The sequence below is a fragment of the Salmo salar genome, chromosome 06, assembly GCF_965601325.2.
Source record: "Salmo salar chromosome 06, fSalSal1, whole genome shotgun sequence".
Classification (NCBI taxonomy): domain Eukaryota; kingdom Metazoa; phylum Chordata; class Actinopteri; order Salmoniformes; family Salmonidae; genus Salmo; species Salmo salar.
In genome coordinates, this window is record NC_138296.1 from 37,357,368 (window position 1) to 37,372,765 (window position 15,398).

General features: G+C 41.4%; 2 protein-coding genes across 3 annotated transcripts; both read left to right on the forward strand.

The window, feature by feature from the left end:
* Positions 1–38: 38 nt before the first annotated feature.
* On the forward strand, positions 39–2,813 carry LOC106596625 (transmembrane protein 205). Of its 2 annotated transcripts, none has more exons than XM_045720357.2 (4): positions 39–157; positions 737–845; positions 1,013–1,176; positions 1,355–2,813. In XM_045720357.2, exons 2-4 carry the CDS (start codon positions 746–748, stop codon positions 1,655–1,657), a joined length of 567 nt encoding a protein of 188 aa, XP_045576313.2. In that variant the 5' UTR covers positions 39–157; positions 737–745; the 3' UTR covers positions 1,658–2,813. The 2 variants fall into 2 exon arrangements, with proteins under 2 accessions (XP_045576313.2, XP_045576314.2); XM_045720358.2 differs by having other exon boundaries at positions 86–204.
* A 1,463-nt stretch (positions 2,814–4,276) lies between these two features.
* On the forward strand, positions 4,277–12,599 carry LOC106601190 (ras-related protein Rab-3D). The gene is made up of 5 exons (XM_045720360.2): positions 4,277–4,517; positions 7,281–7,520; positions 11,586–11,704; positions 11,795–11,919; positions 12,130–12,599. The coding sequence occupies exons 2-5, from the start codon at positions 7,281–7,283 to the stop codon at positions 12,315–12,317; spliced, it is 672 nt and encodes a 223-aa protein (XP_045576316.1). The 5' UTR covers positions 4,277–4,517; the 3' UTR covers positions 12,318–12,599.
* The last annotated feature ends 2,799 nt before the right edge of the window (positions 12,600–15,398 follow it).

Below are 15,398 nucleotides of genomic sequence, written 5' to 3' on the forward strand. Positions count from 1 at the left end.
TTAACGTAATATTCATTTTTTTATAATGTGATTTGTAGATATTGCTTGGTGGGCGTGGTTAATGGAAATTTACGTTTGAGAGAGGAAGTGTTGTTCTAGTGTTCGATCAACGGGAGTTGCGAAGAGTGTTTCCCTTCAGTCAACATACCACATCCAGGTAGTTATTTTTCAGTTGAGTTTTTAAGGAAAAAATAAGACAAACAAGTAAGAAGCCATTTTCCTTTCTTTGGAATGCGCTACAACACTATATGCGCGCGTTTGTTTAACTCACCTAGCTACGAATTACTATATTAGCTGGCTAACGTTAGATGAGTTGTGCTAGCGACATTTGTAGTTTATCTGACAAATGCCATTCCACTTATGGTTTCCAATTCCCAAAATGTGATATTGAATTAAGTATTTAACCCTCAATTAACAGTATATCATTTTTAGAATTTTTGTTTGCTAGATAGCTAGCTATCCAACTTTGAAGTCTTAGTAAACAGGTCAGAACTCTTATCTCTCGAAGCCACTATCACTTGCATGTTAATCAAGCTTGAACGTGTAGACGGACCACTTTCCAGTCCTCAAATTATGCTGTTTGAAGGGGCTTCCAAAGGTCTTTGTTGAATTAGAGTGCTTTTGAGTGGGGATGTGTTTTTTGGTTTTATGTCCCCAATGCTGTAATGGAACTTAATCATTTATCTGGGTTGCTTGCTAACATTTATCTGGGACTTTTTCTCTTTTTGTCCCCCAGATTAATACCATGGTCACAGAAGGGGAGCCAACAGATTTGGTGAAAGTGCTGCACCTGCTGGTGCTGTCATTTGCATGGGGAATGCAGTTGTGGGTCTCCTTTATAGCAGGTGATGATATTGGGATCGATAGGGGATGAGCAGAGGAAATCTGTTAGATTGTAGGGTTTTGCTAACACTCGAAGTGGCATATCAAAAGAAGCCAAGATTAAGAACTTGAGGCACAGTATTTGTCTCCCCATTTCTCTCACTTGCATTATCCCTTTTCCCACCCACAGGTGTTGCACTGGTGAAGCAGGTAACACTGCACACCTTTGGGCTGGTGCAAAGCAAGCTGTTCCCTGTCTATTTCTATTGCCTACTGGGCAGCAACTTTGTCAGCCTTGCTGTGTATGCAGTCTACCACCCCAGAGAGCTGCTGGATTGGCACGAAAGCCTTCAGGTCATATCACATTCTATTTTGTAATTTAGGGCAGGATTCAATCTGTACCGCTGAAGCGATACAGATTGCGCAATCAACATGTAAAGATTATTTCCGATTAAGATAATGGTTGTATCTACATTATAGACGTCACCTATGTCATCGACAATTCTGAATAAAAATTGTTCTTCCCCTATAGATGGCTCTGTACTTTGTGGCAGTCATCATGGCAGGTCTAAACGCACAGTGGTTTGGCCCGTCTGCCACAGAGGTCATGTTCAAGCTGCGGGAGGTGGAGCAGGAGCATGGTCTGGGGAACCAAATAGGGATAGGGAGCCAGAGGGAAGCCTACGCCAAACTCAGGGAGCAGGACCCCAAGTACAAGGCCTACAAGAGCACCTTTGGCCACTATCATGGCCTGTCCAACCTATGCAACCTGATTGGGTTTATCTGCACAACCACCAACATAGTGTACACAGCTCTCAATTTACACACCATTTAGAGATTGTGTATATGTAGTGTTTGGTGACAGGTTTTCATATTGTCTTTCAGTGAGGGAATGTATGTATCAAGTGTCTCAGAGTAGGAATGCTGATGTAGGATTTTTGCCTTTTAAATCACAATAAATAAGATTACATAGGTTGCTGAACAATCAGATCAGCTCTGGAAAAAATCAGAAAAAATCAGATGTGATTGGTCAAAAGACCAATTAGTGGAAAAAAATATCACAATTGGCTGCCTGTGTAAACACAGCTTTAGGCATATTACATATGGGCCTGATCTTAGTTCAGCACTCCTAATGAGACGCTTGATGTATACGGCCCCCAAACATAACGCTTAACCATATTTTTTTAAATGTGCCTTTTTAATCTAATTGTTTTACCTGTCAATAGAAAACATAGCACACAATGTCAAAAGATTTCAAAGTATTTTTGGTCTTTCCCTTGTCAAACCAGGAAAAGATGAATGTAATAAAGATCGATTTATATTTTTCAGAAGTACATGATTTAAAAAAAAAAAAGTTAATGTTAGTGATCCTCTTTTTGATTTCCCTACAGTTATTGTTCATTTTACATTGATGTACTTAAGGGTAGAGCTGAAGTAGAATGTGCAGTGATCCTGATAATGTTTCAAAACTGAGGTTTAACACTTACACAGAACTTGTAGATACATTTTTGTTGTTGTTGAAAAGCACAATATTCTGGACTGTAATGAAATGGGACATTGTATTGCTTGTGACTTCCACTAGAGGGTAATGTCTACAAAAAAAAACTTTTTACAATCACTAGGCGGATATTTTATAACAACAACATTTAGCGCAGGGTTGTTGCACAGAATTATGTACTGTGAATAAATTACAATTATGGAAATTCCTACAAATAATGAATGCAATAGCACCAATAATATTGTTAAGTCATCTTTGATGTTGAAACAAGAAAAAAAAGATCAGCTTTCGTTGTTACCCTTGATGGAAGCAGGAAATGCACTCCTACAGTTTGAGCATTTTCTTTAGAAAATAAGGTGCAATACAGGGTCAATAACATGCAACATATTGAGACCAGACCACGCAGTTTGTGCCCACCTCTTGAACAGACTGGTTCTAACTTCATTATTGTGATGGACATCATGTAAAAATAAAAACCCCAGCTTTGAATAAATGGACCGACCAGTGCTTTGCTGGCAAACCTGGGAGGAGAGGGAGGATGTCTTAATAAAGTTAAAATATCACTAATGGATAACTGGACAGAACTCAAAACTGTAATGGTGTTTCAGAGTGAGTGAAAAGGCTTCTACATCCTACATATTGTGATGTTTTAGTCTGGTTGTTTTAGCTGTATGCATGTATGTATCTTTATTAGTGTTAATGTCAAACTACAACGTTGAGATTTTGAATAGTTATTTTACAGTGGTAGATCATCATGATGAAACCGTTTGGTATGGAAAGTACAGGGAGAGTGACAGTGTCTCAGGAAATCTTGTTTAGATTCCTTATCATGTCTATACTGTATGTCTCTCAGCAGTCTGGGCCACTCCTCTTGGATCAGAAGGAAAGACTTCCTCTTGAGATGAGCCTTGTCAGACAGGCTTAAGTGGCAACAGGAAATAGCATTCTTTTAACTCCAGCAGCAAAAGTTCATCTACTCTCTGATTATGTGAGATTTCAAGAGAAATCTCTCCCTATGTAATTAGAGGTAAACCAGGCCACCAATTCTGGAGTTTCTCTTGGAGTGAACTAACACTTTGTTTACTTTTCAAAAAAAGGGAAAAAGACCAAATTATTTACAGATATACAGGTACACCACAACCAAACTCATTCACTTCCCATGTTACATTACCCAGATACCATAGCAGGTCAATGAGCCACAAACTGGTGCTGCTGGAAGTAAGCCGTGTGAACTAGAAAACAAAGTACCCTTCATGTGCATTAGTAGAAAAAACATTTCACACATTGCTGATTTCTGGAATTCCTAAGTAGTGACTATGAGCAAGTGTCTAAAACAGTATTTCCAAAACTGGGTGCATGTTTAGTTTTTTCCCTATCACTAACCACAGGAGGTTGGTGGCTTTGATTATTTGAATCAGCTGTGTAGTGCTTGGGCAAAAAACAAAATGTGCACCTAAAGGGGGCCCCAGGACCGAGTTTGGGAAACCCTGGTCTAAAACACCAGGAAGTGTCAAGGATGTGCACTTATTCACTCATGGAAATACTTCTGATTTATTAACTGGTGGATGCTTTTCCAAAGTTGGCCTACCATATCTGCACAGAAATATTAACTTACACAACATTTTAGAATCTGAGACCAGTGATCTCATTAGTGTATTTCTAATGATCTGCAACTCTGCATTATCAAATGTTGAGTTATACTTAATAAATTATGAGGTTGGCAGACTGCAGAGCATCTCTGAAGTTCAGATCAGAAGACTGACCCAGCTCAGAATATTCTCTATTTTATTCAACAATTTAATACACATTAACATCAGTCAAACACAAACATACTGTATATGCTGCCTTGATTTGTGAAAGCTCTTATTTCGAAACAGGCTAGAGCTGAGTGAGGGATCATAAAGTACAGGAAATTTGCTATCTGGAAGTGTGTGAGAGATTATAGCTGTGTGAATACTGGCGTGTGAGGTGATCACTACACTGACTGCTGCGCTCTCGAAGGGTGCTCCTGTACACAAACGAGATCCGGGAGCTGCCTGTTCTATTCCGCAAACGCTCAGAGGAAAACGGTGAGGCAGAAAGCGGTGGGCGGAAAGAGAATTCCGGTTGTTGAAGACCCGAGGGAACTTTCACTCTTCACTTGAAAGGAAATAACATTGAAGGTTAAAGTCAAAGAAATTCCGTTTCCATAGATTAGGTAAGTGGTTGGAAAAAGTTTGGTCAATATTTTCTGCGCCTTTGTCCAGCTTCTTTCATGTCCAAACGAAAATAGTTTGCTGGGCATTGTATTCTCGTTTACTTAACTCAATTTAATGTACACTGGACTTAGTTTTACATGTTTCTATAATGTGACAACAGGTTTTCGAGCACCTGGTGCGATTTGAAGTACCGAAAGGACAAATGGTCAGCTATGGATTTTCTTCACCCCCATTCTCTGTATAAGGTCTACTTTGGCAGTTCTATATCATATAGAGATATAGCTGTCAAACTCTAGGCGGCATTTGCCTTATCCCTACAGTTTTCAGCCATTAGCTTCATCCACGACTCTCATGTGAACTAAAATCCCGACGCTGTGTTTCAACGTTTTGAAACGTCAAAATCATCGCTTGCTGTGGCCTTTGCATTAGTGAGAAAGAATCCTTCAAATAAAAACATGTTTGGTCACAGATCTATACAGCTATGGGTGCCTCCATCTGACAAAACTACACCTCCCGAGTTACGCTTACATACATGTGTTCAGAGCACGCTCCATAGCTAATTAGCACAGGTGGTCGCCTCTTATCTTCAATAAACAAGCTCTGTAACATGGAGATATGGCCTTGTGGGAACACTAACCACAGGAGGTTGGTGGCACCTTAATTGGGGAGGACAGGCTCGTGCTAATGGCTGGAGTGGAATGGTTAACATGCATCAAACACATAGGTTCCATGTGTTTGATGCCATTCACTCCTTTCTAGCCATTATTATGAGTCTTCCTCCACTGACACTAACCCTATCAAGGTGTATCAATTCAACCTTTTTAAATGATTTCTCACTGATATGAAAGATAAGGTCCTTATGCTTCCAAAACAGACATTTGTTAATGTTCAGATTGAGCATCGGGGCTCTTAACAGAACTCCCCCCATACAGAAGATTCCTTTGTCCAATAACTTATGTGTAATGTAATGAAACTGAGAGTCATGATCAAGGGCTTATGGAGAATGGACACTTGACAACTTTCAATATGATGGGTAGGGAGTGAGTTGACTAGTATAGGCCTACTTATTGTGCTATTAATATGAGCTTGTCCAGGTATACTGAAACCACTACATTTTACTAGCCTACTTCCTTCACCACCTGTGTTTACGACCATTCTTTTATAGGGAACAGACAGCTGCCAACCAATCAAGAGTTAATTTCCTATAACAGCCAGGGACCTTACTCAGCAAACAGTGCCAGCTGAGAGACCACAATAGGCCTATTCACCATAATGGCCTCTTATTTGTTTTACAGAACTAATGCTTCTCCAGTGCATAAAAAAACGACTCCCATTTCAACTCTACTAAGTGGAGGCCTGTTCTGTGATGACAGTGATGTAAAATCTGTCCCGTCAGAGATGTACCCGATTATTGTGGCAGATGGTGGCATGCCAGTATTAAATTCATCACCCCCTGGTCAAAGTCATCTAATGCTACTTGTCCACAAACAGTTTTGGCCATGTGTTTCTCAACACTTCATCATTCAGTAACTTTGGTCTCTAATATCTTATAATAATTTGGACAGTATGACTGTAGCGTTGGGATGGATTATATAATATGATTATTGTACAATTGGATATTGAATTGAGTGATATTGGGTATTGTAGGCTACTCATTGCCTCAGCAGCACAACAGTTGCCACAGATTTAGGGTAGAAAAACAGTTTCCCCAAATATTATTTTGCCTTAAGACTTCTTGAGCCACAGTGTAAATGTGCATGACGTGACCAGGATTTAACAGGCTTACATTCTGAGAGGAAAACATTTGATTCAATGGGTTTCCCACATATTCTTTGTACACACAGTGTGGGACCTATGATCCAATGACTTTAGACCCACAAAGCAATGGTCAGATGAAAGTTTGATTGGTGCCATGTGATAGGGGATTATAGTACAGACCTGCCTTTTGCACAGAATCTTTACAAAATCCTTTTGGCCTTTACATCATGCATTTGCCTTATTTAACACATTTACCGCAACGCTCATCCCCCATGTTAAAAGTAAGGGGCAGTGACTCACTCTCGCACCCCTATAATCTCGGTGGGCACAAACATGGAATCGTAGAGATACAGCTTCAACAAGAGATTTTCTTTGCCCCACAACAGTGTCTGTGGACCATCCTCTACATTCCCCTTTGTTGTTAAATATCACTACTTCTTAAGATGGCTGAGCTAGCTGGCCTGGCCCACTAATGGGCCTGGTGGCTATGTTCTGGACCGGTTTCCAAGGAGACAGTCCTCATCAGAGGGAAGCTGTGGTGTGCAGCCCTGATTGTTCAGCTGAGGATGAGGGGGAAGGCCATGGACTCTCCTTTCACACCCATTCCTTGCAGTCATTACACCCACTTTTAGGAACGAGTGACAGGCACTAAAAGGTCTTTATGGTGTGCAATTTGATACCCAGTGGCAGATGCTGCAGTCTGCAAGTGACTGAGTCATAATAGCTATGACGAGCAGGTTTTGAAAACTCCCCGCAACCTTTCATTACTGGATCATAACAATTTAGGGGACTGAGCCTGGCCTGTTGATTTTACCTACCAACTGTTGAGTTGTATTGGTATGAAATTCAAAGACTCATATCAAATGTTATTAGTCACATGCACCGACTACAACAGGTGTAGACCTTACAGTGAAATGCTTACTTACGAGCCCCTAACCTGATGATTTGGTGTTTAATTCACCCTGAGCTGTAGTATCACCTCTCACCTCTGCCTTCCCCTCTAGATGGCGTCAGTGAATGACTCTCGCCTTCAGCAGCAGCCTGCCCAGAAGGATGCGGCTGACCAGAACTTTGACTACATGTTCAAGCTGCTGATCATTGGCAACAGCAGTGTGGGGAAGACCAGCTTCCTGTTCCGCTATGCTGATGACTCCTTCACCTCAGCCTTTGTCTCCACCGTGGGCATAGACTTCAAGGTCAAGACCGTCTTCCGCAATGAGAAAAGGATAAAGCTACAGATATGGGTGAGTTAGCCTTATGCATTTTGTCCCACATGCCAGCTATGGTCTCTACAACATGATTGCCACCTTTGTGCCACATTTTTTTCCCATCATAGTGGACTCTCATACACATCCCATCAAAAGAGGAAAGTTGTCTTCTGTATTAAACCAGAATATAAATCCATAGGCCAAATCCTTCGCTATTGAATTTAGTTTTTGTGACAGAAGGCTGATAATTCTATAGTGGGTCAATCACCAACTTTCATCTGCAAGGCCCTTGCATTTTAAACAGTGGTATAAAAGCACTTTGAAGTACTACTTAAGTCATTGTTTGGGGTACTTTACAATGAATATTTGACAAATTTTACTCCATTTTATTCCAAAGACAATATGTTCTTTTTACTCCCATACACTTTCCTTGACACCCAAAAGTATCCATTACATTTGAAATGCTCAGTCAGGACATCAATATGGTCCAATTCACACACCTATCAATATAATGCCTCTGGCGAACTCACTAAATACAAATACTGCATTTTTAAAAGATGTCTGAGTGTTGGAGTGTGCCCCTGGTTTTCTGTAAATCATGCCATCGGGTTTGCTTAATATAAGGAATTAGATGTATAGCATGTCATTTTTTACCTTTACTCAAGTATGACAATTTAGTCATTTTAATTAAGTACATTTAAAACCAGACGCTTTAACTTAAGTAGTATTTTACTGGGTGACTTTCACTGGAGTCATTTTCTATTAAGGTACCTTTGCTTTTACTCAAGTATGACCATTTAGTACTTTTTCCACCAATGATTTTACCCTCTGTTTCTCGTATGTTTTGCTGAAAACTTGGTTTCTCATCTCAAGCTACTGCAATGTGTTGCTGCTGCTTGCACCACATGCTCTAGAGACTAAGGCTGTGTTTGGACAGACAGACCAATTCTCATCCATTTTCCACTTATTGGTCTTTTGACCAACCACATCAGATCTTTTTCAGAACTGAACTGATTGGTCAAAAGAACTGATTGGAAAAAAAGCTGGTTCTGTGGAAATACTTGAATTACAGGGCTACCAGATTTGTACAATTTATTTATATGTAGCCTAGTCCCCTGACGCCTGAAAGTGTTTGCCTTGAAACTATTTTCACTTACAGTGAATGCTGTTTAAACAAGACAAACATCCTATATGGTATTGTATTCAATCAAGATGAATCAGCAGCAACCGTGTCCACACCAAAACCAAGCTGACTGACGCACCGACCCTGTTTCCACCGAGGACACGTGATCTGGTTTAATGTCGTCAGTGGTGGCTGGGATCACTGAATGCCATCCGATGAGCATCCAGTGAGTTTCAAATCGGAGAAGAATAAAACCCTCCTCAGTTTGCCTCATACACTGGAGGTGTGGAAGTAGCAACCATGTCCAATAAATGAGACCTGGCTTCGAGAGCAAGTGCACAGTTAATGAACAACCCTATGTGGAATGGCCAGGGGCGTTTAATCCGCAGTGTCCTGTTTTCACTCAAACCCTCTGAGCCTCGCCACTCTATGAAGAGTGTACAGGTGGTGCCCTGTCCACACTGCTGCAAGCTTTCCTCCTCGTGTGTGGCATGAGAAAGGCTTGAAAATATTTTTGTGGTTTTACAAATGAGTTTAATTTGAAGCCTTCTATATTTCTCAACCTGAACCATACTGTTTATTCTAGGATACACCACATGGCAATATGTTAACTGCACAATGACACACCTGGTGTCGGAACCACAAAGCCCAGGGCTTAGTGTGTGTCCCTGCTTTGTGTGGGCGGCAGGACCAGGTGATGCATGCTGAGAAGGGTCCTAGTGACATCAATGGCTCTGACCCCCAACCATTTTACACTCATTGTCATCATGCATATGCTTTTTGACAGTATTTTCTTTACTTGGTGTATAGTGGAGACAGCGTGAGCCATGGGGACAGTGTATTTGGTTAGTGCTACTGTAAGATCCATTACCCTGCCAAATATTTGATCATGTCTGCACATATCAGCTAAGATATGCATCTGGTATCTTTCATTCATAAATTACACAAAAATGACCCTGAGATGATGCATACTCTCCTTCTGGGCACTAGCGGTTCTGATGGGGGGCCATTGCCCCTGTGACAACAATTTTGGACCCCCTTGTGGCCCCCCTAAATGTGGAGTATGAAATCATTTTTACATAACTCATTTTTGCTATCGTTCTTTTTTTACATCCGTTATTAGACAGTGGCAACGAGGATGATTATGAACATGGTCTTTTGCCTGCTAATGCCTGCAATGCAGTGAAGAAAACGATATGACAACAATAAACGTCTAATGTAACTGGCCCCTCTAACAGTACAACTGGCCCCAGCTTGGCCCCCCCAGTTGAAATGGTCTAGAACTGCCACTGCTTCTGGGTAAGGTCATTTAACAGAAGTACACTGCTGCGGATAACCGTCTCACACACTCACTTGTCTCTCTAGCCCGGCACCTGTTCTTAGTTAAGAACAGCTCTATTTCTTGCAATCTCTAAATCGGTGGCAGTTTGTTCAGGCTGACTACCCTGCACACTATTAGCCCTAATGAAACATTCATAACCCCCCCCCCCCCCCCCCCCCCACCCACACACTATTCAGTGATGTAAAGTCCTCCAATGCAAATGAGGGACCGAGGCCAGGTTACCAAGCGACGGCCAAGGATAGTTGCCATGCCAATTTAATCCCCTCACCTGCTTGACTATTTTTTTTCATGTTAACCTTTTCTAGGGAAGCAAACTCTGACATCACACTCATCCTCTACTTAATTGAAAGATGTTTCTGATAAACAGGTCTCTACAGCTCTGACATCACACTCATCCTCTACTTAATTGAAAGATGTTTCTGATAAACAGGTCTCTACAGCTCTGACATCACACTCATCCTCTACTTAATTGAAAGATGTTTCTGATAAACAGGTCTCTACAGCTCTGACATCACACTCATCCTCTACTTAATTGAAAGATGTTTCTGATAAACAGGTCTCTACAGCTCTGACATCACACTCATCCTCTACTTAATTGAAAGATGTTTCTGATAAACAGGTCTCTACAGCTCTGACATCACACTCATCCTCTACTTAATTGAAAGATGTTTCTGATAAACAGGTCTCTACAGCTCTGACATCACACTCATCCTCTACTTAATTGAAAGATGTTTCTGATAAACAGGTCTCTACAGCTCTGACATCACACTCATCCTCTACTTAATTGAAAGATGTTTCTGATAAACAGGTCTCTACAGCTCTGACATCACACTCATCCTCTACTTAATTGAAAGATGTTTCTGATAAACAGGTCTCTACAGCTCTGACATCACACTCATCCTCTACTTAATTGAAAGATGTTTCTGATAAACAGGTCTCTACAGCTCTGACATCACACTCATCCTCTACTTAATTGAAAGATGTTTCTGATAAACAGGTCTCTACAGCTCTGACATCACACTCATCCTCTACTTAATTGAAAGATGTTTCTGATAAACAGGTCTCTACAGCTCTGACATCACACTCATCCTCTACTTAATTGAAAGATGTTTCTGATAAACAGGTCTCTACAGCTCTGCGGCACCAGAGAGCTGTTATCGACGTCTGACGCTCTCCATGTTCTTTTTGTTCTTACTGGGTTTTTCATAGTGGGCCAGGGTTTGTTGTTTGACAAGAAGTTATGTTGATGGACATGGCAAATGTAGATGTTACTCTGTTTAATCATGTATCTGACACTTTAATTTGTAATAGTCTGAAGTTGACAGTGGCTTTGGGTGGAAAGGTTTAGGCTGATAGGACAATTTAAAGGACAAAGCACTATCACAGAAGTATGTTTATTTATGTCAAATATCCATTTTGTATGTTAAAATAATAATAATTGTAGTCTTTTCTAAACCTCCTGAATATTTACAAGTGTACACACACACACATATTCACCTCTTGCATCTCAAGTCTGTAGGTCTTAGTCAATATCGCCCCCTTCTGGTCTCACAAAATACCACACAATTTAACATGTTCCCAAACATGTTCCCAAACCCAACCTGTAAAGAATGACCATCCATCATATTCCCCACAGGACACAGCAGGACAGGAACGCTACCGTACCATCACCACAGCCTACTACAGAGGAGCCATGGGCTTCCTGCTCATGTATGACATCACCAACCAGGACTCCTTCAACGCAGTTCAGGACTGGTGAGTGAAAGGTGAAAGGTTCCATCATTTCCATATTGACCCTGCTGCCTTCTCAGACTGCATTCGTCTACTCTCACCTCGGTCATACAGGGCAACTCAGATTAAGACATACTCTTGGGACAACGCACAGGTGATCCTGGTGGGAAACAAGTGTGAACTGGAGGATGACAGGCTAGTCCCCACAGAGGATAGCCAGAGACTGGCCAAAGATCTTGGTGAGTACCATCCACAACAGCATGCAGTCTTTGCAAAGGCTATACAGCAAGAGGTCACACTACCACAGCATACTGACCTCATGAGAACACACTTACACACAGATATAGCAGGGGACACCGAACACTTAAGCCTAAATATCTCATCTGCTTTTCTTAATCTCTCCACAGTAAGTAATTACTCTACTAAATTTCCCCGTCTCTGTCTGACAGGGTTCCAGTTCTTCGAGGCCAGCGCCAAGGATAACATCAACGTGAAGCAGGTGTTTGAGCGGCTGGTAGACGTCATCTGTGAGAAGATGAACGAGAGCATGGGCGGAGATGCCAACCTGTTGTCCAATCACAGGAGCACCAGTCTACAGGACTCGCCTCCAGAGAACCATGGGGGCTGTGGCTGCTAAATCTCGCCTCACACCAAACCCCTTCACTGTGCCTGAAGTATAGAGAGTACACCTCTCAAACTACAGCCCAATCTCACACCCCCTAACACAGCCACTACAATGAAAGCCATAAAGCAGCTAGCTGAGATAACCATTGGTCCCTTCCCCTCGGTCCATCCAGTGTTATCCCACATATCCCCTGCTCTAGTTTCTGTATTCCCTGAAAAGGCCCCATCTCTCTTGTGTACTGTGGCCTTCACCCCCCTACCACATGGCATCCCCTCTGCTCTTCTGGCACACAAAAAAATGTAAGTACTGTATTTATTGTGAGAAACCTTTTTAATGGCTTTATTTTTAAAGCAAAGCTAGTTCAAATCAGCTTAAAGAAGTGCCAATGTGAAGAAGATTTGTCATAATGAAATAGTTTCCAGTAGTCATTATGGTGTTCAGAGTTGAATTAATGAAAATATAATAGTTTAAGACTCAAACAGAGCAGAAGGTGCTTTTGTTTTGGATGCCACCTGGCTAGGTGCTCTGCTTTGAATGTATTCATTGGACTAAACTTCTCATAATCCAAAACCGGACAGAAAACAGCACCCCAAAACCGGATTTAAAAAAAATACAACCAAAATCTATGTTTTGCTGTCATATCCTTGATCAAAATCTAGATGGAACTGTTATTAATGAAGATGACATCATCCAGACAATCACAAAACGGAGTTATTCTGCTGCTTTGGCCTTTTGCTTCCTTATTTACCTGACCTCCATGCTTTACTCTGTGACACTGAAGATGCCATTTTGCCATGTCCTCAGAATAATTGTGCACTACTATTCTTGAGACTTTAACCACTACGGCTTATGGGAAAGAGAAGGTGAAAAAGTATGAGATTCTGTTCCAAACAATGTTAGAGCAATGTTGTGCTCCAGGATGTTTGTCTGGGAGGAAGTCGTATAACACTAGTGACACTGACACGCGTCACGTGGCCTGCTCTGGCATGTCCCCGTTCACCCCTCTGTGCCACCCCTTCCTACTCATTGTTCTTACACTTTCCAACCCGATTGCAGAAGGCTTCGAACAGTGTCCTGTAATCTGGATGTGCCAGTGTAAACTGCCTGCATTACTTGCATGATGTTACTGTACTGTTCTTACATCTAAGTTACTGTCTATGAAGTAGCCCAATTAAAGCGTGGTGATTGGCCAAGCATGACACCCATGCTAAATCATATGCTTAAACAGAAAGACAAATGGTGCACCTAAAGCATGTACAGTACATTCCATTGTACTGCTTGGATGGCTTCAGTAGAAAAAAATATGCATCTCTCTCCAACTGGACTGAAGAGACATGCATCTCCCCGTTCTCCGGCCCTCTGTTACTCACAGACACTGCCATTTCCCTATCACTAGCCCCACACTGTTCACTGGCCATCAGTTAGGGACAGGCACTGTCTCTGCATGATAGCAGCCTTATGTTTTCACGCCAAAGCACTGCTAAAGCTGAGGGGTGGGTCAAAGCCCGCCAAAAGTATTCATGAGCACCTACTCTCTCCCATTACTTATCACAAAGACACCTATCCACCTGGATGCACAGCTGATGCTGACTCGCTGTTTGATATTAGCTGGCTGATTTGTATCAAGTGATCTCCCCTGTTCATCTCCTACCACGACCAAGTGGTCTCGTTGTGGTGTGAAACATTTTACTGGAGACTTAACCGTTAACCTTTTATAGCTGTGTAAAAACACTATACCCACATTACATCTGCATTATGCCCAAGTTGTAAAGCTTTCTCCTGGGTGGTGTTTGTCAGTGTATTTAAATAGTGTTTTTCTTTCTGCTGCTGAAGGTAACTGGATTGAAAGTGGTGAGGTTTTACTGAAAGTCCTGAGGAGGACTTCTCTAAGTCACATGCTGATGCACTGATACCCAGTTTATCTAAATACTTCAATGTCAGTTGATTAAAAGGTCCCATAACATATTTTTTGATAATTATGTTCATCTGAAGTTGTAAGTGAATCATTTTATCCTTTTAATTTTTTTCTGTGTTTATTGGTTAGTTTTTGTGTAGTCTGGCATTCCATAGGTTATATAGGAGGTTTGTTATACTATTATTAAGGGGGAACTATACTGTTGTGTCTTAATGTATATTTGTTTTGTTCCTATTTAAGACTCTCTGTTTGATGGAAAATGTTATTAGAAAAGGCATATACATTGAATGTGTTTATGAAAATAAAGACTTCATTACAAAATGTAAATTGAGTTGTCGTTTTATTGTGCAATCCTGATGCTAAATCGTTTAGATGATTAGAACTTGTGAAAGCACAACATCTATGCATTCAAGAGGAAAAAGGCTTGAGACCCATGTTCTATGTGGTTAGGTTAGTCTTTATGGTGATACCATCTATAATTTATGGCCTTACGTCCTACCTCCCTCCCCATTTGGATAAAGGGGGGTTTGTGGTGGGTTTTTTTTATCTAACGACACAGAAAACCACACTGCTGTGGTCCTCCTCAACAATAAGAGGTTTCCTGGTGCCCTTTCCTGTCACCTACCAGTTATCCACAGCCTTTGTGTCCTTTGCAGTTAATCTTCTTGCAATGTTTTGTAACCTTTGTATATTTTTACATCATGGTGTAGTCTTACATCATACTGGTGCCTATCAGTGATCTTCCTTAGTGCCAAATGAGAAATCCTCAGCCTGAGCCCACTAAAGTCAAGTGATGCCAAGCTAAATTACATTCAAATGATGTAGGGTTGGGATGAGCCTAAACGCCCCCATGCTTATCACGGGACGCTACCCCTTGCAATACAGATAACGCAGGTCGAGCTCAAAAACATGGGTGTAGGTCAGAGATAAGAGACCGTTTACGCTGAGTTGTGAGTTCACTGGCTCCATGTGGGTTTTCAGTTATTAGGCCTTCCCTATTACCTGTGTATGTCTGCCACGTGCCTCCTTTATTCCTCACAATAAGGAACCTCAATTATACATGGTGAAAAAAATAGCCCACTACAACTAAATGCAGTTGTCACTTAGAGTTGTGTTGTGGCCCTCCGCTTTCTCCAATGGTCCCTGTGGTTTGGTGGGACATATTGTCCTGTTGGAAG

Coding starts and splice junctions, on each gene's coding strand:
- LOC106596625 (XM_045720357.2), top strand. CDS start 746: ATGGTCACAGAAGGGGAGCCAACAGATTTGGTGAAAGTGCTGCACCTG. Junction 846..1,012: donor GTGGGTCTCCTTTATAGCAG/GTGATGATATTG, acceptor TCCCACCCACAG/GTGTTGCACTGGTGAAGCAG. Junction 1,177..1,354: donor ATTGGCACGAAAGCCTTCAG/GTCATATCACAT, acceptor CTTCCCCTATAG/ATGGCTCTGTACTTTGTGGC.
- LOC106601190 (XM_045720360.2), top strand. CDS start 7,281: ATGGCGTCAGTGAATGACTCTCGCCTTCAGCAGCAGCCTGCCCAGAAG. Junction 11,705..11,794: donor TTCAACGCAGTTCAGGACTG/GTGAGTGAAAGG, acceptor TCGGTCATACAG/GGCAACTCAGATTAAGACAT. Junction 11,920..12,129: donor GAGACTGGCCAAAGATCTTG/GTGAGTACCATC, acceptor TCTGTCTGACAG/GGTTCCAGTTCTTCGAGGCC.